Genomic DNA, 25,033 nt, shown 5'->3' with positions numbered 1-25,033 from the left:
CTTAGGGTGGGAATCCCATCTCCCAGGTTCCCAGGGAGGAAGACACTCCGGGAAGCAAAGGTCTTATCCAACGGGGTCTCCCGTGCAGGGATGCAGGAGGTGGGGGCGGGGGGAGCGTCTCAGGGCCCTCCATCCAAGGAAGGCTGCCTCCAGGAGACCTTAACAGCTACAGCGTCCTCGCGCCTAGAGGGCCCCCAGCCCTAATCCCGCCACCGCTGCTGACCCAGAATCGCCGTCCACGCGCAGGCGCGCTGCCGCAAGTGGCCGTTGCCTGCGGGCAGGGCCGTCGGCGGCGGAGTCCGCCGCTATCCCGTCAGCCAGTCCGAGCCGGCCGGGCTCTCCACCCGCGTCGTCTCGCCTCCTCTATCCCGTCCTGCTCTGCGGCGCAGGGGCAAGATGGCTGCTGAGAAGCAGGTTCCCGGAGGCGGCGGCGGAGGCGGCAGTAGCGGCGGGGGCAGCGGCGGTAGTGGTGGTGGACGTACCGCCGGAGGAGAGGAAAATAAGGAAAACGAGCGGCCTTCGGCTGGCTCGAAGGCACACAAAGAATTCGGGGATAGCCTGAGTTTGGAGAGTATCCTACAGTAGTCGGGCCTAACTCGGCAATGACTACGTGTCGATCTGGCGGGCGGGAGAGGCGGCGGGTCCGGCGCATCCTGGGCAGGAGAGGCCGAGGACTGCACTTCTTCTCGCCCCTACTTTTGGGCACTTAACAGTTCCAGGGTCTGCTCTTCGACTGGCTTTTCTTCGCATCTCCTCTGCCCTCCGCGCTGGGGAACGTTCTCTTTCAGGCGGCACCAGAAAATGGGGCAGTTTTCGGCAGTTTCCCCGCAGTTGCCCAGTTTGGGGGGTCTGGTGGTGGGGCTGACACTGACCACTGTGATGAACTTGGCACCTGGGGCCGCTGAAGTGGGGAGAAGGAAACTGCAGTCTCGACGTTTTGGCTTGATAGTTCTGTCTGACAGCCGTCGGAGAGTGCATAGTAAAAAGTACAGTTTGATGCTCTGCAAGTGGAGGCGAAGGTTGACTGTTCCAAGGAAAAAGCTTATTGCCCATTTTGAATATAAATCATAGAAGATTGTTAAGGTTACTTGTGTAGTTCTCTTAATATATCTCGTAGGCATTTTGTCTTGTCGAGAGGCATTCAGATGAGCTGTTGAGGAATCGGTTTCTAGTTTGCATCAGAGTGTATCACAGTTGAGTGTTTCTGATATTAGTTTGTGGCTTTTTGAAATGAAAACGTAAGCAAATTTCTGAAATAGTACGTTTAGCTTGACTTTTTAACATACTAAAGTTTTTCAGCAGATTGAAGTTTTACTTTTTGAACTGGTGATATCCTTCCAAATGGATGTTAGAATGCTCTGATTTTACTATAGATCTTGTACATGCTGGTCTCTTTTTAGTTGTTGAAATAGCCTTTTCATTGTTCAGTGTTTTAAAATATACCTATAAAGAAGCATTGAGGAAACTTTAAAAGAAAACTAAAATGGTAGGCAAAGGTCATTGGACTTCCCAAAGTTTGGGACAGAATCTTAAAATATTTTAAAATTCTTAGAGAGGAGAATTTGGTCAATGCTTTTTCTTTGAAGAGAAAAACTGGTATTTTAATACCAACTGTGGCCTGCTGTGGTTGGCATGTGCTCACCTTAGGCGCAGACAGCGTCACAGCTGTTAAGCAAAGTCAGGTTTGGCAGGTGTAGAAGGTTATGCAAATAGAGTAGTAGTACACGTCATTTATAACCTGAATCTGCTTAAATGAGTAAAAACACTAGGCCCAGGTGTAAATCACTGGGAACCACCCCAAATGTAGTCAGCATTTATCAGTAGAATCCAGCAGCTTTATATTTAAACTGTTGGGTCTCATTAATCCTCAATGACTAAGGATGCCCTCCTTTTTTAGTTTGAAGTAGTAAATGAAAGTTCAGGCTATCAGGTTTTTTACATGCTTAGCCCTGTCCTCTGACAAGGCAGCTATTGAAAATGGTCACTAGAGATTTCACTAGTTAATGTACTAAGCATTTTAGAAATGTTTAATGAGCTGTGATTTGATACAAATATAGATTACTGGTACTAATACGGGTGAATGTTTTGGATTATTTGGATTCTTGGCACTGTAAGCTTTTCCTTAATCTGGACTCTAGTTCTTCAGATTATAAAGGAATCTCAGCAGCAGCATGGCTTACGGCATGGAGACTTTCAGAGGTACAGGTTAGTATCACTTGCAAGGTGTATAGACATCTCTGGCTTTTTCAAATTTGGTTTGCCTTTGTTACTACCCTCCCTACTGTGCCTTACCAGAAAGTATACCTGGAAAGTCTAATTCTTATATTAAATCCTCAAAAAGATACTTGATTTTCAAATTTAAAAAGAGCTAATCTTTTTATCCATTTTGCCTTAAGATGTTGCAGATACATGGAAGCTTCGGGCAAAAATAAGGAATTATGGTGATCTTTTTTTTTTTTAAATATAACCATGTTACAGAATCTGGGTTATATCCCAGCTCTTGGCATTTGCTATTCTGATTCCTGTCTTTGTAGTTTTTTTGCTTTTTCCGGAACATGATCTTTCGTGTCCAGATTCTCTCACCTAACATATTACTCAGTGGTATTCCATTGCAGGGGTGAACCATAGTCTGCTTTTATCCCCCAGTTGAATGGCTGTTGGGACTCCAATTTTGGATTTTCTTTTTTCCTAGTTATTATTAATATTTTTAATGTTGGGTTTTCAATTAGATTTTTTGGTAGTAAAATATAACATAAAAATGACTTTGTGTACATTTTAGTCTATATTTCTGTCTTTCAGTACATAAATATATTTGTGTATGTGTGCCTACCAAATAGTATTTTTGTTCTTCTAGTCTCTTCCTACGCGTTTTTCCCATAAATTTGCTCACATTGTGTACACATCTTTGTATCCTACTCTTTTGCCAAACATCATGTATTAAGTATTTCTCCATGCTTGTAAAAATGTTCTGTACATGTGATTTTTATTAGTTGTGTTATAACCTGATATATATCTATATCAACTATATAGACATACCATAGTTTATTTACCTGTTCCCCTGAGTTGGTTATTTATATGGTAGCCAGTTTTGTAGGCTTAAAAATTCTGTTCCCTTGAATCTCTGATCATTCCTCTTTGTATTTCTGATTATTTCTTTAGTGTAAAAGTAGACTGTCAGTTCAGGAAGAATGAACATTTTTAAGGATCTTGATAAATGGATTGCCAGAAAATTTTTACCAGTTTACATTTCTAGCCATAATGTGTGTGTTCCATTTGATTTTTATGTAAAAGGGTAAGTGATAATTAAAGCATGATTATGAATTGAGGAAAAAGACCTATAGTTCATAGAGTCAGTCATACTTTTTTTTTTAGTAACCTGTTCCTTGGTAGCTTTAAGACTGAGATGTTGAAGTTACCGTTTAAATATCATTTTATATTGTAAATTTTATGCTGTTTTGAGTAAGAGTGGTAAAATTTTGCATGTATTTTTACGCTAGCTTAGTCAAGATACTTTTATTGCGCATATATATGTTAGACACTATGCCAAGACACTGGGAGAGATTTGAAAATAGAATCATCTTTGTACTCAAGGAGTTTATATTAGTGAGAGATTAAGAACATGATTATATTCTCAGACTATAGTAGAAGTAAGAATTAAAAACTGCATGAGTACAGAGAGGCTTGGCATAAGAGGTGATGTTTATCGTATTTCTTGGTGATATCCTCGTTCACCTCATTTTTCTTCAGATACTCTTGTAGTTCCTTTTTCCATGTCTTCCTTGTCATCACAGTCTCCGTCAGGATGCCGCTTCTTCCCTTTCACATCCATCAGAATCCTACTCATTCTTTCAAAGCCCACCATAAGTCCACACCAGGGAAGGGGGTTAACAAGAAGGGAAAGGTTACTCGGGTCACTTTCAGTTTGCCATTTTCTCTTCATGATTCTCTCCAACTTGAGTGTGGTTCTTTGAGAATGGGTACCGTGTCCTCTGTCTCTTCATGTTTTCTGTAACACCAGTCATACTGCCTTGCATGTTTCCATTCAGTAAACATTTGCAAGAGGGTGGTGGTATCTATAGCAACCATAAATAGAATATCCCAAACTTTTGACCTTGCCTTATTATAGAACTTACTGTTGAAAGTACTGTCAGCTTAGCTGAATGGTTTTTGGTTGTGGTTTTTTACAGGGGCTACTGTTCACGTAGACAAAGACGTCTTCGGAAAACACTCAACTTTAAGATGGGGAACAGGCACAAATTCACAGGGAAAAAAGTAACTGAAGATCTTCTGACTGATAACAGGTATTGACTGCTCAGTGCTGAGTACATCTTGTTAATGCATTTATTGAACAATTACAGTGTGACAGATGTCGTGCCACACACGAGTTATTTCATGTGGTTTTTGTACCAGCTCTGTGGAATAGGCATCTTTACTACTCCTCCATTATGAGGAAACTGGGACTTCCCTGGCGGTCCAGTGGTTAAGACCCTGCACTCCCAATGCAGGGGATACAGGTTCAATCCCTGGTCAGGAAATTGGGATCCCACATGCTGCACGGCATGGCCCAAAAAACAAAACAAACAGAAAGCAGGCTCAGAGAGACTCTGCAACATGTTCAGAAATAACTGTGGTGGAATGGTAAATGTGGAAGTCAGTGATTAGACTAATAACCTAATTGGTTATTAGGTAAGGGTTCCAGAATGCAAATTTCAGTGTCTGTTCAGTTCAGTTCAGACGCTCAGTCGTGTCTGACTCTCTGCAACTCCTTGGACTGCAGCACGCCAGGCCTCCCTGTTCATCACAAACTCCCGGAGTTTACTCGAACACATGTGCATCGAGTCGGCGATGCCATCCAGCCATCTCATCCTCTGTCGTCCCCTTCTCCTCCTGCCCCCAGTCCCCCCCAGCATCAGGGTCTTTTCCAATGAGTCAACTCTTCGCATGAGATGGCCAAAATATTGGAGTTTCAGCTTCAGCATCAGTCCTTTCAATGAACACTCAGGACTGATGTGCCTTAGGATGGACTGGTTGGATCTCCTTGCAGTGCAAGGGGCCCTCAAGAGTCTTCTCCAACACCACAGTTCAAAAGCATCAGTCCTTCAGTGCTCAGCTTTCTTCACAGCCCAACTCTCACATCCGTACATGACCACTGGAAAAACCATAGCCTTGACTAGACGGACTTTTGTTGGCGAAGTAATGTCTCTGCTTTTTAAGATGCTATCTAGGTTGGTCATAACTTTCCTTCCAAGGAGTAAGCGTCTTTTAATTTCATGGCTGCAATCACCATCTGCAGTGATTTTGGAGCCCAAAAAAATAAAGTCTGACACTGTTTGCACTGTTTCCCCATCTATTTGACATGAAGTGATGGGACCAGATGCCATGATCTTAGTTTTCTGAATGTTGAGCTTTAAGCCAACTTTTTCACTCTCCTCTTTCACTTTCATCAAGAGGCTCTTTAGTTCTTCACTTTCTGCCATAAGGGTGGTGTCGTCTGCATATCTGAGGTTATTGATGTTTCTCCCGGCAATCTTGATTCCAACTTGTGCTTCCTCCAGCCCAGCATTTCTCATGATGTACTCTGCATATAAGTTAAATAAGCAGGGTAACAATGTACAACCTTGACGTACTCCTTTCCCGATTTGGAACCAGTCTGTTGTTCCATGTCCAGTTCTAACTGTTGCTTCCTGACCTGCATACAGATTTCTCAGGAGGCAGGTCAGGTGGTCTGGTATTCCCATCTCTTTCAGAATTTTCCACAGTTTATTGTGATCCACACAGTCAAAGGCTTTGGCAAAGTCAATAAAGCAGAAATAGATGTTTTTCTGGAACTCTCTTGCTTTTTCGATGATCCAGCAGATGTTGGCAGTTTGATCTCTGGTCCTCTGCCTTTTCTAAAACCAGCTTGAACATCTGGAAGTTCACGGTTCACATACTGTTGAAGCCTGGCTTGGAGAATTTTGAGCACTACTTTACTAGCGTGTGAGATGATGAGTGCAATTGTGCACTAGTTTGAGCATTCTTTGGCATTGCCTTTGGGATTGGAATGAAAACTGACCTTTTCCAGTCCTGTGGCTTTAAATCTGTATATCTCAAGTGAAATCTGGCCATGTGTAAATTACTGCATAAGAGTTTTGTGTTTCATTGCTGAATGTATACATGGTTGTTAGTATGACAGGATTACCCTATCAAGCAATATGTATGAATAGTCTGTGGGTCATTTTCTCAGACTTACTTATTTGGCTGCACCAGGTATTAGTTGCGGCATGCACGATCTGCTTCCCTGATAAGGATGGAACCTGGGCCCCCTGCATTGGGAGCGTGAAGTCTTAGCCATTGTACCACCAGGGACGTCCCTCTGTCTGTATTTAAACCAAGAGCTCAAAAACAAGAGATGCCAACTTCACCTTTTAAAAGCAAGATCATTTACATATGTGTAACTCAGCCATAAAGAGGAGTGAGATCTTGCCATTTGCCACAACATGGATGAACTTGGAGAGTATCATGTTAAGTGAAGTTAGAATACCGTGCATTCTCAAGTCTATGTGGAATCTAAAAAACAACTGAACAAATAAAACAGACTCATAGAGAACAAGTTGGTGGTTGCCAGAGGCAATGGAAGTAGGAAGGAGTCGGTAAAATAGGGGAAGGGGATTAAGAGGTAAAAACTTCCAGTCATGAAATAAATGATTCATCGGGATGTAATGCACAACATAGGGAATATAGTCAGTAATACCTCATACCCTGCACCTGAAACTAATGCAGAATTTTAAGTCAGTTATACTTCAGTAAGGGCTTTCCAGGTGGCACGGTGGTAAAGAATCTGCCTGCAATGCAGGAGATGTAGGTTCGATCCTTATGTCAGGAAGATCCCCTGGGGAAGGGAACGGCTACCCACTCCAGTATTCTCATGGAAAATCTCATGGACAGAGGAACCTGGTGGGCTACAGTCGATGGGGTCACAAAGAGTCAAACACAGCTGAGCAACTAACAACAGCAAGTCTGGGTTTGCCAAGTTTGAGGTGGTAGCAGGTTTTTCCATGAGATGTGTCTGGTAGGTGGTTAGAGACCTCCTGGAGATGCTGATTTTGGAACCATGGTTGATACTGTGAGAAGAGCAACTCCGAGGAGGAAAGCAAAGGAGGGCCTAGGGAAAAGTTGAGAGACCGAAGATTGTTCCTCAGACGATATCTGAGTCTGGTGCTCCTGGCCTTTGCTGTTCAGTCGGCCTGTTCTGTCTTTGATTTAGATACTTGCTTCTGGTTCTGATGGATGCTGAGAGAGCCTGGAGCTATGCTATGCAGCTCAAGCAGGAAGCCAACACCGAGCCCCGAAAACGGTTCCACTTGTTGTCTCGCCTACGCAAAGCTGTGAAGCATGCCGAGGAGTTGGAACGCCTGTGTGAGAGCAATCGTGTGGATGCCAAGACCAAGCTGGAGGCTCAGGTTAGTGTCATAACATCAGCTTTGCTTTATTGTGGAGATTAGAGATGTGACTTTAAAAATAATACAGTTAAACAGAACAGAGTCTATTCCATTGTATGTTGGTAATCAGGAGAGGAAAAAACCTAATCTTGCTTTTAAACGGTGAAGTTGGCTCTTGTTTTTGTTTTTGAGCTCCTGGATTTTAAGAATTGGCTCTAACTTTTAAGAAAGCCCTTGCTTCTTTTGACGTGTATGTGAAAGACTTGTATCTGGGAAGTTCACAAAGTAAGAATTTTGTTCTTAATGAGTATTTGAAAAGGAATGGAAGAGATTTCAAGTTTACATTCAATTTATGATGCTAATGGTATAGCCCAGAAGTGGGTTGTTAAGTAAAATAAAGAGAGCAAATTTTCTTTATTTTGAAGTTCTCTCCTGGGAAGTAAATGAATCATAAATTACCCATGGGTCACATTTTATTAGTGAGACACATTTTTTTATTTTTTTAGAATCAACCTGAATATCTATTCTTGATATCAGAGTTTGAAGCAAGTAGAGGTTGGGCTGTACCCTGGTTCCTGGGCATTGAAGCAGTGTCTCTTTTCCCGTCACCTCACAGGCTTACACAGCTTACCTCTCAGGAATGCTGCGGTTCGAACATCAAGAGTGGAAAGCCGCCATTGAGGCTTTTAATAAATGCAAGTAAGTTCTGGCCCAAAGGCTGTGGCCAGTTTTGATAATAGTCACATGCAAGCTGCAAATCAGCCAACGATTGCTTCTGTGAAAGTAATTGCAGTTTCTTTCTTTTTGCCTTCTCTTGAGAAATGTGGATTGTTCTCTTTCAGCCTCAGAATTTGCCAGTAGTTCTGGTAGTTGATCTGTGTTCCTTTTGAGTTTATTTTCTTAAAGCGAGGCCGCTGTGACCTGTGATGTTCCTTGCCTGGCAGGACTATCTACGAGAAGCTGGCCAGCGCCTTCACAGAAGAGCAGGCTGTGCTGTACAACCAGCGGGTGGAGGAGATCTCGCCCAACATCCGCTACTGCGCCTACAACATCGGTGAGCGGGGCTGTGCGGGGCGGCGACAGGCGGCCTGCGGAACCTGGAGGACGGTTTTAACTGTCCTCCCTTTCCCCCGCGTCCATCTTTGGTGTGGGTTTGTGTTGATGAAAAGAGCACAGTTATTGGAGTCAGCTCTGCTCGACATCCAGAAGGCAGTTCCCTAGCTTCAGTTTTGGTCCCGCCGTATCTGTGCTCACCCAGAGCCTTGTGAAAGGACTTAGGATTCATTGAAACGTGCTGGTGATGGGGAGAAGCTTGGAGTTGAATCTGAGAGTTCTTGAGGAAACAACCAAGACCCTTGAGGATTTTCCACTCAGTCTCTCTCTCTTTCTCAGGGGACCAGTCGGCTATCAATGAACTCATGCAGATGAGATTGAGGTCTGGGGGTACTGAGGGTCTCCTGGCTGAAAAATTGGAGGTAATCTAGTGTGCACATTCTGTGAAAGGTCTTCAGTTTGAAAAAAGTCCAGTAAAAGAAGTAACACACAATCCCCTCATCCAGAGATAATTGCCATTAATATATGCATATTTATATCTGTATTTTTAATGAAAACTTTTTGTCACCTTTTTTTTTGCCGTGTCTTGTGGGATCTTAGTTCCCCTGCCCAGGGATATGTAATATGTTAGTTACAGGGAGAGACAAACAATAGTTCCCAGTGAACTTCACCTTGATCACTCACATCCACAGTTGAAGCTTTAACATTTTATAACTGCTTTCTAGGCATTGATCACTCAGACTCGAGCCAAGCAGGCAGCCACCATGAGTGAAGTGGAATGGAGGGGCAGGACGGTTCCCGTGAAGATCGACAAAGTGAGGATCTTTTTACTGGGTTTGGCTGACAACGAGGCCGCCATCGTCCAGGTACGGAGCCGGGCCCTGTTCTGTTCTCTCCGTGTGTCTCCAGGTTGTCCTTGTGTGTTAAGATGTGATACTTTGTTGCTGTTTAGGATTTGGGTGACTATCTCAAGATGCATGCTCTTGAATAGAATTCTTTTGAAAGCTGAGTTTATTGAGGAGTTTTTCTGTGTAGAGGCCAAAGAAATTGAGAGTGACACTCTCAGTGAAAATGGGGGCAGCGAAGGGCTGCTTCGAGTCAGGGGTGGCATTTGGCCCAGCAGGTGGAGCAGCAGCGTGGTATTGTGTCTGGTGTCTCTCTGACCTCTCATCCTCTCCTTCCAGCCCTGAAGGGTCACCTCTTGTCCCTGAGACTGCCTAGCTAAACCCGATCAGCTTGTTTTACGTGTGGTGTTTATGCAGTATTCATGCCGAGCCGTACGGCCCGATGCTCCTGCTGACATAATTATTACCTGATTGTGGGTGTGAACAACCAGATGAGTTCCAGAAGAGAAGAGGTTTTGGTGATCCTGGCTTGTATGGAGTAGGCAGTGATGGAGGCGTTTTTAGAGCTCCTTCTCTGTATCAGGCGAAGAACATCTGAAAAAGAGACCACACCTCCCTGTGTCTCCAGCCTCAACAGGGGCCAGCGGCATTTCATTGGACTTCACAGCAGGCTGCTGTCCCCAGAGGGATATGTGTGTGAGGCGCTTTGCTAGTTGTACTGGTTGGTTGTGTTGAGTATCCAGGCCTTTCAGTGACTTGTTCCAAAGTGGCTCGTTTGGTTGGGGGCAGCTTTCAACAACTGAAGGATTTCTTTGTGCCTTTTGTCTGTATTGCATATGGCCCCTCACCTCCCCCTTTATTTGCTTACAGGACAGAAGATTAGAACAGTACCGGAAAGTTGAGTTTTCTTTCATCTAAAAGACTAAACTTTTTCTGAGAGCATTTCATTGGCACTTAACAGTAGAGGTCTCTCTTCTTGACTAGGGCTGATAACAACCATTTAGATTATGCAACTGGGTTTTCCCTTTAAAGTGATACATATTGGAAGGAGGAAACTGCCACAGTTCTGTGCCGGGCACTAGTGACAATGGGGTAGGAATTCTGGATAGAATGGGGTGGGGGGTCAATGGGGGCAAATAAAATAGAGACACCTTAGGAACAGGGCCACAGACATAGATTAGGTAAAGGACAGGACAAGTTAACATTTACTAAGTAACTTTAAAAGTTATTCATGTTTACCATTTATACAATACAAGTGTTTATTAGATCAACATACAGTCTGAATTCACATATTACCTGGTAGTCACTTGGACAGAGACACCACAGAGAAAAGCAGGGAGTGTAATGATCCTCCTCTATGTCCTGGATACACTACTTAATGGTCTCATGTATTTCTCTCTCCCACCCTGTGAGGTGGGTGATACTCATTTTACAGATGGGAAAACTCACCTGTCCATAACCATATGTCTGATAGAAGGGAGTGCCTGCATTTAAAACCGTGCCCTTTTGATTCCAAAGCTCATGTTCCTTGAAGTTTTCCACATAGTCTTAGATTCATCAGGAAGGTTAGTAACAGGATCGTTTTACTTGGCTTTGGTGAAGAGCTAAATTTAATTTCACTTAATAGAAAAGCAGAGTCCTGGGCCCCTGACTGAAAAAGCTGAATCTTAATAGAAAAAAGTAGTCCTTCACAGGAGAATCCTCTTTAGAAGGTTACTGGGGGGAGGGGTTTCCCACGTGGGAGGAGAAGATACAGTCATGTTTTATCTGAATTTGTCTTTCCTTTGCTTTTTTAACAAATAGAGAATAATAATCTAAATGGGGGAGGTATTTTTGCTTTATTCATAAAGTAATTCAGTTTGGGATAAATTAGACTAGGTGAAAAACATTTCATAATTGCACATGAAGCTGTTGCCTTTAAAATTGAAGATCACCTCAATCGCATGGTGACTAGTTGAGCTTTGTGCACATACTAAAACGATTACTCTCAAACTCGGGTTTTAGTGTAGGTGAAGGGCTGACTTCCGGACCTCCAGGTCATAGTCCCCCTTACAAAGCAGTTCAAAGAAATCCCCTAGTGGTACAGTGCTCGGGAGTCTGCCTTGCAATGCAGGGGATACCAGTTCAGTCTTTGGTCGGGGAACTGGGATCCCACACACCGCAGAGCAACTGAGCTCGCACACCTAGAGACTGGTGTGCCAAAATGAGAGATCCCGCATGCCCCAACTAAAACCTGATGCAGCCAAATAAATAAATACTAAAAAAAAGTTCAAGATTGGCTAACATTTTCATAATATTGGCAAGAAAAAGCAGTGACATCATTCCAGCCTTGAATAGATGAAGATACTCATGGTCAGTCATCTCATCGCAACTGCTGTTAGTTCTGTGTTCCCACCTCTCCTTCAGTATGCGTGTTTATGTTGTTAAATATATTCTTTTTAAGTCCTTCTTTATACAGATAATGGCAGATGTCTTTTTTAGGGTGGGTGTCAGGGTTACACATACCTTGTAAAACAAGTTTGGAGATGTTCCCTCCTGTTTTCTGAAAGAGTATGTAACTTTTTGTTTTCTCCTTAAATGTTTGTTATAATTCACTAGTGATACTATTGGGCCTGGAGTTTTCTTGGTGGGAAGATTTTTATAATTTGTTTTTGCTTGTTTTAAAAAAAATATAATTCCTTTACGAGTTGGAGGGCTATTCAGATTTTCTGTTTCATCTTGTGTCAGTGTGGATTTTATTTTTTAAAGTAATGTATTGATTTCATGTAAATTGTTGGTTTTATTGACAGTTTATAATATTTTATCATTTTAGTGTTCGTAGAATCTGTAGTGTTATCTTCTATTCAGTGCCTGGTTAATGTGCTGGTTGAGGTGAATACAATTAATTGTGGTCTTTAAGGATCTTACGGTGAATAAGGATCACTTGAATATGCGAGACCTTTAAATAATTTGGTTGAGCAAAAAAAAATAATAATAATTTGGTTGAGCAAACAAAATGTGTATTAATCCCAGGAATCCCATTAAGGTTTTAACCTTAAAAACAGTTACATGCCTAATATGCTGTATCACACATATACCAGGTCAAGCCAGTGAGAAAATTAAGTACAGCATCCAATGAAGTTTGGTTAAACCCTTAGGTTTCAGGTGTAGCTCTGTGGCTGATTATCTGTGAATTGAATTGAAATGAATGCTGGGTTATTACGCATGGAAAAGGCCCTTTGGCTATTCGGGGCTAATCTCCAGAAGAACTGCTTGCTCATTGGTGCACTTGGCAGGTGATTTGCCAGTTCTCCATGTTGTATCGAGTTTTTTGCCCAGGAGACGGGGCTTTTCATTGCAGTGTTTCCCACCCTCTGGGAACTCTGTTGGAGGAATCTGGTAGACCTCCACTTCTTGGTTGCTTGTAGAGGTTTTTGTGACCTTTAAATACTAAAACAACAGTTTACTGAAAAGCAAGAAGAAAGAAAGAATTCAAGGAGATAATACTAAACTGCAAAGACTGGAGCTGAGGCTTAATCAGCTGCCAAAATCCAGCTGCCACAGCCTCCTTTTCTTTAGCCAAGTTTTAGGTCTGCATGTCTCTAATGTTGTCTTACTTTCTCATTTGTTTTTATTTTGCTTTGTTAATACTTGATCACACCTGAATTGTCTTGGTAGTGATTTGAGGATATCAGGTGGCTGGGGGCGGGGGCAGGTTAAAAATGTATAGGTTTGATGATTCTTATCCTCAGGTTATGACTAACACTTTAATATTTGACTGGAAGGAGATCATATCTTCTTTTTGTTAAAAAAAAAAAAAATCTATTTTTACCTGAGGTTTGTGTCCTTTACTCAATTTCTGTTTTTTCCTAGACCTCACTGCCGAGTGAGGCTGGGCTGCCATCCCCTTGGTTCTCCTACCGGTGTGGCGGAGAATGTGTTGGACTCGCCTCTCAGTCACACCAAGTAGAGAAGTGAAAACAGCCTGGGAGCTCTGTCTTTAAGAGCCAGGGGTCTCACCTCAGGACACGTACAGCTGGTTTTCCTCAGCCTAGAGATGTGCCTTGGGGCTGTGGAAAAGCACTTCTGAGAGTGTTTGAAGTTTTATAAAGATTGACCTCAAGCTTGTTTATTAGGACTGAGTAACGCGTTACTTCGGGGCTGCGGGATTCTCCCTGTCACGGGTGCACCCGGGAAGGTCCAGGCCGCCCACACGTCCTGCAGGGGGTTTGCCCGTGTGTGCAGGAGCCGGTTCTCGTTGGTTCGCCGGCAGACCTGAGCCATTTGCACGTGGGTTCTGAGGGAGCCCCCCTCTGCATAGACGTGGAGAGGTGTTTCTTGTTCCACTGTCCCTTCAGAATTATCTTTGCCTCCGAGACAGGTTTACAGAGTAAGAGTGTAAGTAGCAAAATGTGTTTCAGGCTCCCTGTGTGGACGTTTTGCCCAGCCCAGGGAGAACCGTGAGAGCTTCTGCTCCAGAGATGAGTGGTCTCCGTCCCTGTGCAGTGTGGCTGCATACGAACAACACGGCCGACTGACAGCCCCTGATCCGGGTCGGCCTCTCCCTTCATTGTGCTTTAAGACCTTTGTAAGATTCCCAGGGGAAGCGGAGGGGAGACTTGCTGCTCCTCAGTACCTTGATGCAGAGGTTTCCTTGTTCAGAGGGAGCGAAGGCAAAGGCAGTAAAGACGTACAGCGTTTCTGCGTCGTATTAATTTTTTTCACTTGAGCCATTCCTTCCCTAGGAAAGGAGGCAGGTCCCACGTAGCTGGTAAAACCAGTTGGCTCTTTTCTTGTACTTAAACACTCACTGCCCCAACTGCTGAACCCCTCCAGTGTTCAAAGGGTGTTGGTGGCATGCTTGCTGGATTGCACGGTACCAGGCTGGTGCTGGAGTTCATCTTGCCTGCTCACGGCGCGGCTCTGGTTTGTGTGTGGCTGGTCCAGGTCTGTTTTCATGTCTTATTCCAGTTGTCAACTCTGCAGCTGCCCCGTTCCACAGGATTTGTACTTTGAAAAATTTGGCTAGTTTGATTAAATGAGTACGAAGAGTCTTACTGACTTGAGATCCTAACGGTGTTTCATGTGAAGTGTGTTTCTCCAGATCCAGGCTTTCTGGTACGGTAGCCACCTGAACACATACGGCTGTTTAAATTGATTAAACTTCCAGGTGCTCAGCAGCCACCTGTATCTAATGACGCTACACTGGACCTTGCAGGGACATCACCGTCACAGAAAGTTCTAGTGGACAGCCCCGCTGTAGCCTGCAGTGTGTTAATGGAGTCTGGGTTTGCCTTTATAAATTTATAGAATAGCCATGCCCATGATTTGTTCCTAAGTTACTGAACAACAAGAAAGTCAAGTAACTTATAAAAGTGTGTTTGATTTATATTGGGTAATTTACAAGGAAGTTTTGTTGTTTTTTTTTTCTTCCCACACTGGAAACTAGGAAAAACATGAGAGTTCTTAAGAGAAGAAAAGGTTTTTCTGAAGGCCCCTCCCAACCATATCTTAAAGGAGTGGGCAGTACTGGGTTTTCTTTTGAGCTTTTCTGGAGGTCAGTTGAATGTCAAGAGATCAGATTGGATGTTAGTTTCTGTGGAAAGTCAAATATAATCATGGGAATGTTGAAGTTCTAATGTCAGAGTGGGTCTGCCAGTAACACAAGTTCATCTCCTTTCTGCTTTTTGTCCATTCCCACCTGCTTAGTCAGATTCTTTAGAATGATAATGTGGTTTGGCAGGTATTCAGTTAGTGAATCACTTTTTGCCTTATCCCGGTTGCCTAGCAGAGGGGCAACACCCTGTGCTTTGCAGAGACTGTTATTAAATGCTTGTCAACTTCATCTGCCCTGAGATGTTCTCAGCGTAGCCGTATGGAATACCTCCTATATGCAGGAAAACCTCATATGGCATTTAGGAGAGAGAGATATCTTTGGTTGGTTATTGACTAGTAATGTCACTCATCTAGTTGGGGCTTAGAAGAAATCCGGTATCTACAACCCTGTTGGGTTACGTTTGCAAGGGAAAGGAACTTGCGCTGTGCTTCAGTGTGAGGGGGCAGTGCCCCAAATCCAGTCCATAAGGCTCCCCTGAGATGCCAGGTACTGGTCCTGAGCACAGGTGGAGCATCGAAGGAAAACAGTGGGAGGTTCTATGGTAGGGGAGAGATGAAAGCCTCTGTTGGTTGACAGTTTAGATCAGTTGTATCAATGCTTTTTCGGTATGTTCACTTTACATCTATATATACTCGCATCTCATTTCTGTACAAATTAATGAATAAAACCATAAGAGAAATTGTATATGATGAAGAATATTAACAGTTGAAATGATCTCTGATCCAGGCTGTTTTTTGGTTGGATGTGTGTATTCGTGTCTAATGGGAGGAATCAAAGCGCTATCATGCCCTCCTCCCATCAGAATACCATGACTTACTCAAAAAGAAACTCTTTCACCACCTTCTGCCTTTGTTTAGGCTGAGAGTGAAGAAACCAAGGAGCGTCTGTTTGAATCCATGCTCAGTGAGTGTCGGGACGCCATCCAGGCCGTGCGGGAAGAGCTCAAGTCAGATCAGGTAGGACTCTCAGCTGAGCCCCCAGCTCTTGCTCTGAGCTGAGGTCCTCTTTGGTCTGTGTGTCGTCTTCCCAGAGCAGGGACTCTCAGCTGCCATTGTATTTAGATGTGACGATTGGCTGACCAACAACAGAAGCCTCTGGGCTCCACCAGGTTGAGAAACTCTTTTCCCTCTGTCCTGCTTCTAATGGCTTCATGTTTTACCTGTTGAGCCTTTGGTCTCAAATCCATATCTCCAGGTGGATTTCTCCAGTGCTCCCTTTTTCTAATAATATCACTGTGATTCATTCAGGCATCTAGGCTGAAAACTTCAGAACAATTTTTGTCTTTCTTCCCTGTTGCCAAAAACTTTGTTTATTCTCCCTTTGTAATTTCCCTCTCCCTTTGTCCATTCCGCCTGTCTCTAATGAGCTTTCTTCTATTATGTCTGGACTCTTAGAGAAGTCTCCTGATTTTTCTATCCAGGCTAATCAAGAGATCCTTAACTTCACCACATCTGTAAGGTCTCCTACCGTGTAAGGTCACATCTTCACAGGTTCCTCCCTTTAGGGGCCATTATTCAGTCAACCACAAAGGCAAGAGCTGACAGCACAAGGCATAGAACTTGGGTCTAAGACACGGGTCCTAAAATGGAGCCATGGACTGTGGACTGTCTGCTTTAATGCTTTGAGTGTAAACACTGGACACAGTGGACTAGAGGCCTTACTGGCCATTACTCTGAATTCTCGTTCAAGTCTGGTTTTTCTTTGTCAGTGGAAACTGCGTGACCTTGTCGTTGTAGAAAAGCCCAGGAGTTCTCTGATATTTGAGGACCTCAACTTACTAGAGTCTGTGCCTGTGTCCCAGCGCACTTTGAGGTCCACACCATTGAATGAGGTGGTCAGAGCCAAGGACGTAATCAGCCATTTTATCTCTACCTTTTCACTTTCTGCAGAAACAGAGAGATTATACCCTAGATGTGGAGTCGGGGAAGGTATCTAATCTTCAGTACCTGCACAGGTAAGAGATGTGACATTTTTACTTTTTAACCTTACATGATATATCATTGGAACAAAAGAGTATGCACAGTGTTTATGTACATTGTAATTTATTGATGCATATTAAAATGTGAATGCATCTGCACATTTTTGCATATGTGATTTGCACATGTATATTATTCTAATATCCATATAATTTCCCGTTTTTGTACAACAGAAGAGCTAGAATGTAACCAATAACCTTGAAGCTCCCTGTGCTCCCCTTGTTGAGTCCTCCCCCTCTTCTAGAGCTCACTGCTCTCCTTCTAGGAGCTCCAGGCTCCTAGAGTGACTCTTCTCTGTGTTCTGAATGTTTTACGTTGTCCACATTTAAGTTCAAGTTCAACTGAACTTTAATTCCTTTTTTTTTTTGATTTTTTTTTTTTTTTGAACTTTAATTCCATCTAGAGTTTATTTTTGAGCGCGGTAAGGATCCGTGTCACCTTTTTCCACGAGGGTGACGGATTGTTGCAGTGTGTGATTTATGACCAGTCTGTCCTTCCCCGCTGGTGTGTGGGCGGACATTCCACCCTCCTTGCATGCTCGCTTTCTGGACTCTCTTCTGCTCTGCTGATTTGTTTGTCTGTACTGACACCAGCGTAGTGATTTACTGTAACTTTATCATGGGTCTTGGTGTCTGGTCCACCCCCACCAGGTTTCTCAGGCACATCTTGACTGTGTTTCTCCCTTTGCTCTTTCATATGCATTTTCAAATCGCCTTGTCAAGTTTAAGTTTTTTAAGATAGATCATTTTGTTTCACAGAAGAAAAGAGGAAGGAAGAGTGACATTTTTGAAACTTACTGGGAGAAATAAAATTCCACTTCTCCTCAGGTGCTCTTTCCATGTGACCTTGAAATTCTTAATGTCTTAGTCACTGCTTACAACTTTTTAGTGAACCTGGCAATATTTTCAGTCATTCCCAACCGTCTCCCCCCCCCCCCGCCCATTTTAATAAAAACAAAACCAAAAAAAACTCCTCTCCCTGCCTTAATTTCCGTTCTTAGAGAATTTGGTATTATGTCACATTGACTGCCTTATGGTTCAGATGCACAGAGTATTAGCGGGAACAGCCCTTATCTCCCTTTTGTTTCAACAAGCCCATGAGAAAAACAAGACTTTAGGAGGTTAGGGGACGTATTGGTAGTTAACAGCCACAAAGAGGTAAAGGCAGTTGTCAGCCTCCAGCCTTGAAAAACCGAGAGAGCTTCAGCAGGGCTCAGGACACTTACAAATTGTGAAGCCCCATTGCCCTGGGATCTATCTTCCCGCCTCCACATGTAGCTGGTATAGGGATGGTGATCAGTTAGGACCAGAGGCCAGCTTTGGGGTAGATTAAAGTCAGGAATCCAGTAGCTCTTGTATTTTAATAAAGCCCTGGTATCTTAATAAAGACGTATCTAGATTCCTGTTCCACTCAGTGAATAACAGTTATGTGTTTTGAGAGTCTGATTTTTCTGCAGAGCTCTAGGAAAGCCCATCTCATGACTTTCCCTCGTACTTCTCAGATGCAGCCACTTTTGGGGATTCCCTGGTGGCCCAGTGGTTAGGACTCTGCACTCTCAATGAAGGGGGCACAGGTTCAGTCCATGGTCAGGAACTAAGTTCCCACAAGCCTCTCGGTGCAGCAGCAAGAAGAAGGGGCCAGTTTTAATTCTTTAACAAACTCTTTGGTATTTACCTCCATGTCTCTAAATGGCATGTGTATGCTGCTACTTCTTGATTTTTGGCTTTTAGCATTTATTACTGCTTTCTTCTACAGCCCTCTCACCAGTTCTACTTCCGCTCTCCACCCTGACCCCTCTGGCCTTCCACCTGACTCCTACTCAAGTGCTCTCATTTCCAATGCTATTTTATTTATTTAGTCCTTATTTCAGTAACTAGCTTGCTGTCCATCTCTCGTCTTAAGGACCAGCAATGTCCTCTGAAATTAGTAACTCTCAAAAGATACAAAAGATATAATTCAAGTTAAAATCAAATTTTGTCATAAGGTCTCATACGGGTCCCCTGCAAGTTCGCCACGGAACAGCAGCCAGAGTCGAAGGCCCTTGGAGGTTGAGGCCCAGGCCTTGCAGCCCTGCCGTGGTCACCCCTCACCCCCGCAGCTCCCCAGGGCAGCCCAGCTTGTGGTCCAGTGCTCTTCCCAGCACATCCGCTTCCCTGAGCATCACCTGAGCTGACATGTGGTCCATTCCAGCTACCTGACTTACATCAAGCTGTCAACAGCGATTAAGCGGAACGAGAACATGGCTAAAGGGCTGCAGAAGGCCCTGCTGCAGCAGCAGCCGGACGATGACAGCAAGCGCGCCCCTCGGCCCCAGGACCTGATCCGGCTCTATGACATCATTCTGCAGGTGACCCCGGAGGACTGGGAAAGCCTGTCCTGTGTGTGGGTTGGATACAAAATGACATGGTAAAAGGGTTGTGAGAGCCAGGAGCTGTTGGTGACTCAGTGAAAGACAGAAGTTCTTATTTTCATACCAGTTCAGCTGTCCATGAGCGTGATATCCAGACATATTGATGTGTTTTGTTGTTGTTTAGACCCTTAGTCATGTCCGACTCTTTTGTGACCCCGTGGATTATAGCTCACCAGGCTCCTCTGTCCATGGGATTTCCCATGGACAGAATACTGGAGTGGGTTGCCATTCCCGTCTCCAGGGGATCTTCCCAGCCCAAGGATCGAACCCATGTGTCCTGCATTGGCAGTTGGGCTCTTTACCACTGAGCCACCAGGGAAGCCCGTGTGGATGTGTAGACATTCGTAAACCCCTGGTATTCCTTCACGGAGCACTTCCCTCTGCAAGCTGGTCGCCCACATGCCTTGAGTGTCCTGGGGCCTGAGGCCATGCTGCCTCGGCTCCCTGGGAGCTCATCGGTGAGGGAGTTTGAGACCCCTGCCCACAGTCAAGGTGTCTGTATAGGTGCCACACAAGTGGGCTATCCGACATGAGAGTTCAGAACCAGAGGGATCCCCTCCAGCCAAGAGAGTCCAGGGAGTCTCTGAAGAAGGTGAATCGTGACAGAGAGAAAGAGGCCACGTGGGCTTTCAGTGTCAGGAGGGCAGAGGTGACGCCAGATGTGGCTGCAGCCGAGTCACTCATCACAGACGTCCCCGTTATCTGAAGCCCAGGCTCGCTCTGTCTGCCCACGTCTGTTCTTCCAAACCTTCTGTCAAACACTCAGTGTGGGTCCCCCTCTTCATGAGTTTTCCTGTTACATCTGTTGTGCAGAATCTGGTGGAATTGCTCCAGCTTCCTGGCTTAGAGGAGGACAGAGCCTTCCAGAAAGAAATAGGCCTCAAAACTCTGGTCTTCAAGGCTTACAGGTAACTTTCCCTGGGGTGGGCAGGGTTCCTCTCAACCATTGGAAGGTTCTAGAAGCCTTGGGAGCATGTCCCTGGAAGGTTGGGTTTTGGTTTTTGAAAGACATGAGCAGAGATGAACGGTTATGACCTAGATGTGTGGGCAGTGTAGGTAGCATTTGCAACGTCCCTCCTTCCTACCTGTCTTCAGCTTCTTCCCTGTGCCTTTTGGGAATCGCAGCTTTTTTGCAGAGTTAGCAGTAAGTAAAAGACAGTGGGTCAGCTTTGGACCTACACTGTCAGCTCCAATTTCAGGGAGGAGTCTGTGGGTTAGCCTGGCAAACTGGAACAGTGAGAATGGTGAAATCTCCCACCCCAAGGAGTGAGCCTGACGTTAAGAGACTTGACAGTTTATTTAGCCTAAACAGCAAGGAAAGCCTTGATCTTGGGTGATTGTTGCTTAAGAATACTGTGGCTCTTTCCTTCCCCATCAGGTGTTTCTTCATTGCTCAGTCCTACGTGCTGGTGAAGAAGTGGAGTGAAGCCCTTGTCCTATATGACAGGGTCCTGAAATACGCAGATGAAGTGAATTCCGACGCCGGGGCCTTCAAGAACAGCCTCAAGGTAAGCCAGTGGCCTCTTCTGTTTCTAAGCCCTGAGCAGTTGGCCGTGAGGCCGTGGTGCCTTCTCAGGCGGGTCCTGCTTGGTCAGCCATGGGATGTGGTGAGCCCGAGTGCCCGGGAGCTGTGGGTGTAGCTCATGGCAGCGTTCCAGGCCTGAAGAGGACCCGGGCACCAAGACAGCCTCCGCCCGGTACACTGCCCCAAAGCACTGTTCTCAGGCTCGGCTCCCTGCTGGAACTGCTTCCAAGGTGGATGTCTGGCTCTACTTGATGTGGGATGAGAATTGGGGTTTTTATTATATTTATTTACTTTTTTGCACTGGGGCTTTTTTAAGCCCATCAATGATTCTACTCTGCAGCCAAGTGGAGAACCACTTGGCTCTCCACACGAGTGCGTGGGGACCGCCAGCAGCAGCATTTGGGAGTTTGCTAGAAATGCAGATTCTCGGGCCAGGGTCCAGGTCTACCAAGTCTAAAAGTGTATTTTACTTTAGCAAGACTGCCAGGTGATGGAGTATATGTCAAAGCTTACGTGCCGATCTGGTTTATTTTACTGATTTTTGAATGACAACTAGAGTTTTAAGCTTATGGACTGCTGTGAGGTCACAAGAGAATCTTAAAGCACTGGCCCAGGGGACACATGTGTATTTTACAAGTAGAAACTATTCAGAAAAGTGGGGCTAAGGTTACTGTTACCAACGTTACAGCCAGTGTGGGAGTGTCTGCCTGGAGCGGCCCTGGGCTCAGCAGTAGAGAAAACTCTGGTTTCTGCCTTCAGAGAGCTTGTGGTTTTGCTGCAGCCACAAGACTTGCCTAGGGCCCACCTCCGAATAGAAAAGAAGGAAGCGAAATAGGAGTGGGTGGGAGCCGGGCGTGGGCAGTGGGAGGGGTGACCAGTGTGGCGGCAGCATCGGGTGGGGTGTTGTTGGAATGTGATGACAAACCAGTGTGGACGGTCTATCTCCAGAGAGAAGTAAGAGGGGTTTCACGAAAGCCCATCTGCCCTAACATGCCGGGGTTTAGGTTAGGGGGGAACTAACAGGAAACAGGCGTGAGGGGTGCGGCAGTATCCAGACCTGACCGATCATTCCAGATTCTGCCGAGTGAGAGGCTGAGGCAAGAGAAGGGCCGTGGTTAGGGGCTGAGGTCCTCGAGCTGGGCGGCCGAGCTCTGGGTCCTGCCCCGCGGCCACCGGGGATGTGACTGGACACGTTCTTTGGCTTCTCTGTGCTTTGTCTTCTCACCTGTAAAATGCAGGTACAGACTGTCTCGGGATTATCATGAAGATGAAATTGACAGTTGTGTGGACTGCTTAGGGCAGTGCCTGGCACATAATGCATTTACTGTATGATAAATGTGTTAATGTTATCTTTGTCATTATTATTATTTCCAGGCAGTATTACTTAAGACATGGCATAGATTTCTCTCCTTGAAACAGGCTAGTTTCTATGTATTGTTTTTTTTTTTAATAGGGAAAATGTTCAAATTACCTGAAATCCCTGAAAACACCAGTGGGGTTACTTAGCTCAGGTTAGTTTGGTGCCCCTCTCTGGCCCGGCCTCGGCTCATGGGTCCACGTTTTCCTCGTTGTTACAGGACCTGCCGGACGTGCAGGAGCTCATCACACAAGTGAGGTCGGAGAAGTGCTCCCTGCAGGCAGCCGCGATCCTGGGTGAGCCATGCGCCTCTTCCCCGCGGCCTGTGTCCCCAGACTCCCCTTCTCTGCTGCTCCTCTTCTCTCCCACTCCCTCCGCCACTGGCGTGAGACTGAAAGGGGTTGTTTCTGTTCATCTGTGAGATTTTAGTTTTTTCCTGCCATTTCCTCTGCCCCAGTGAGGCATCGGGTTATGTGGAAGAATCTAGAGGAGCCCTGGCGTGCGGTCCCCCTGCCTGTCCCAGGGAGCCGTGCCCGCTGCGCTGGGCTGAGCACGTTGGTTCTGGGTGTGTGGTCTGTTATCGGCACAACTTGTCTGCTTCGGGTTGAATAGGGCTGACTCCCTGCAGACGGGCTGCCTTTACCCCCAGGGTTTAGAATCCAGGTGGGTGACAGGTATCATTCCAGCCTGTTGCATTAAGCCCATGTTCTCACTGAATCCTGTGAAACTTTCAGATGCAAATGATGCCCACCAAACAGAAACCTCTTCCCAAGTCAAGGACAATAAGGTAAGTCTGGGCTGTGGGTTTTGAAGAATAAAGAGGGTTTCGTGACTCCCTAGGATTGTGTACTCATCTATAGAGCAGAGGACCCTTCATTTCTCAGGGAACACCCTCCCTTCCCCGCTTCTTTTACTAAGGACCTGAAAGCTGCCTGTGTGAGGTGTGTTAGGTGTCATGTAAATGGTCCCAAATTAAGTTAGGAACCTGCTTTGCGCTCTGGCTAGGAGCTCTGGCTCTGACTCAGACATTGGACAGGCTTGTAACCCACTCCAGCCCACCACTGTCAGCCTCTCTAGATTTCAGTGACTCTCAGCTGTAAAGAAAGTGAGGACATAACCACCCCTCACAGGAGGTTTGTGGGGATTGAATGTTCCGCCGATGGGCTGCGATTCACTCTGGGTTCCTGCTTTGGTTTGACTTCCAGCCCCTGGTTGAACGGTTTGAGACCTTCTGCCTGGACCCTTCCCTTGTCACCAAGCAAGCCAGCCTGGTGCACTTCCCGCCGGGATTCCAGCCCATCCCCTGCAAACCTTTGTTCTTTGACCTGGCCCTCAACCATGTGGCTTTCCCACCCCTTGAGGACAAGTTGGAGCAGAAGACCAAGAGTGGCCTCACCGGATACATCAAGGGCATCTTTGGATTCAGGAGCTAACCAGGCTCTTCCCTGGGGCAGGGGGCGAGTCTGGCTCTCAGTCTGTGTTGTGAGAAACCCCGGCAGGTCCAGGCCCGCGTTGGCCCAGGGCAGGAGTACAGCATCCTCACCTGCCTTCCCGTGTCTCGTGTGTTTGTACACTTCGCTCCCACCCCGTGTGCTAGGAGGACGCCCTGCCGTCCTCTGGTGGACGTGTGCAGGGTCCTGTGTCCTCCTCCCCGGGGGAGGGGCCCCTGCCTCCTGGTCTCGTCTGAGCCACGGTCAGGAGTGGTCTCGTGGGGTCCACAGCCGGCACGGATGGGGGCTCGCATGCTTAGTCGTGTTTCTTCACTACCATGGATTTGAATGAACTCACCCTTGCTGTGAGCACCCAGGAGCCCTTCAAGAGCTGGTCTGAGACGAGGAGACATTGGCAGCGTCACCCCAGGGTTACAGTCAGCCTTATTCCCCTCCACCTCCGAGCGAAAGTTAAGAAGTTTCAGAACAAGCAAAGAGCTCTATTTTTAGAAGAAATATGTTATCCTCAGAAATGATGAAAACAAATCTTCTATTAAAAGGCAAAGATGCTGGCTGCTCTGCCCGTTCTTTACACTCCCTCTTTCCCGTCTGGCCCCGGCTCTCTCCTTGGGAGCCTTGTTGCAAAATCCTGTCCTGTCACGTGCTTCCTGACTTCCTGGCAGCATGGGTCTGTCTGATGCCTGATAAGAGTGTAGAGGCCCTACAGGATTTTCCCACCTGTGATTTTTATATGCCATCATATTTTAGTCAGTTTCCTTCCGCACGCTTGTTTTTCCTTAGTCACTTTTTTATCTCTATTACAGCATCAACAATAGAATTCCCGAAAGCAAGGTCAGACAGCAAGGAATAAAAGTGACTTAAACATGAGATGCATGAAGCTCTGTGGGCTCAGTGGTGCTGCTGCCTTCCCGGTGGACTGCGGAGGGGCTTGCCGGAAGTGGTGGGAGGGGGAGCAGCTGTGTCGTCAGACCTGAGCGTTGGCTTTGCAGGCGCTTGGGGAGACACGCTCCTCCCTCTGGGGTTTGCTTTGGGTCAGTCAGCCTGAAGAAGCAGATTTTTTTCTTCTAATTGGAAGTTTCATCGTCTGTGCTGTACACGTTAGGGATATCCTTTCCTCTGTCTCTGCCTCCTGAAGGTACAGCGCAGATGATCTTAGGTCAAGGTCCTGGATCTGGGTCCCGAAGACCCAGCCAGTGTTCCTGACGGGCAGTGGGCAGAGCGCCGGGGACCGTCCTCTCTCAGCCCCATCCTGCTCCCCAGCGCCCTTGGCAGTCCCAGGCCTGGGGTCTAAGGTTCTGCACCTCCCTCGCCTCTTCTCAGCGCTGACCTGGGCCGCAGCCACAGCTGGGGTGTCCTGCAGCCTTGGGAACGCAGTTCGGGGCCCGCTCTGTGGGCAGCC

The 25,033-nt window shown here is 45.9% G+C and overlaps 1 protein-coding gene across 1 annotated transcript; it reads left to right on the top strand.

Annotated features, from left to right (window-relative positions):
• The first annotated feature begins 367 nt into the window (after positions 1–367).
• Positions 368–24,185, top strand: SRP68 (signal recognition particle 68). The gene is made up of 16 exons (XM_043461312.1): positions 368–571; positions 2,139–2,205; positions 4,188–4,301; positions 7,247–7,442; positions 8,038–8,120; positions 8,366–8,475; positions 8,814–8,896; positions 9,200–9,340; positions 15,773–15,871; positions 16,805–16,869; positions 19,082–19,238; positions 20,115–20,209; positions 20,680–20,809; positions 22,404–22,479; positions 22,918–22,970; positions 23,389–24,185. The coding sequence occupies exons 1-16, from the start codon at positions 397–399 to the stop codon at positions 23,614–23,616; spliced, it is 1,872 nt and encodes a 623-aa protein (XP_043317247.1). The 5' UTR covers positions 368–396; the 3' UTR covers positions 23,617–24,185.
• The last annotated feature ends 848 nt before the right edge of the window (positions 24,186–25,033 follow it).

This window comes from Cervus canadensis, chromosome 1, assembly GCF_019320065.1.
Source record: "Cervus canadensis isolate Bull #8, Minnesota chromosome 1, ASM1932006v1, whole genome shotgun sequence".
In the NCBI taxonomy this organism is placed as follows: domain Eukaryota; kingdom Metazoa; phylum Chordata; class Mammalia; order Artiodactyla; family Cervidae; genus Cervus; species Cervus canadensis.
Note: the sequence above shows the minus strand (reverse complement) of the source record. Positions and strands in the feature narration are given on the sequence as shown.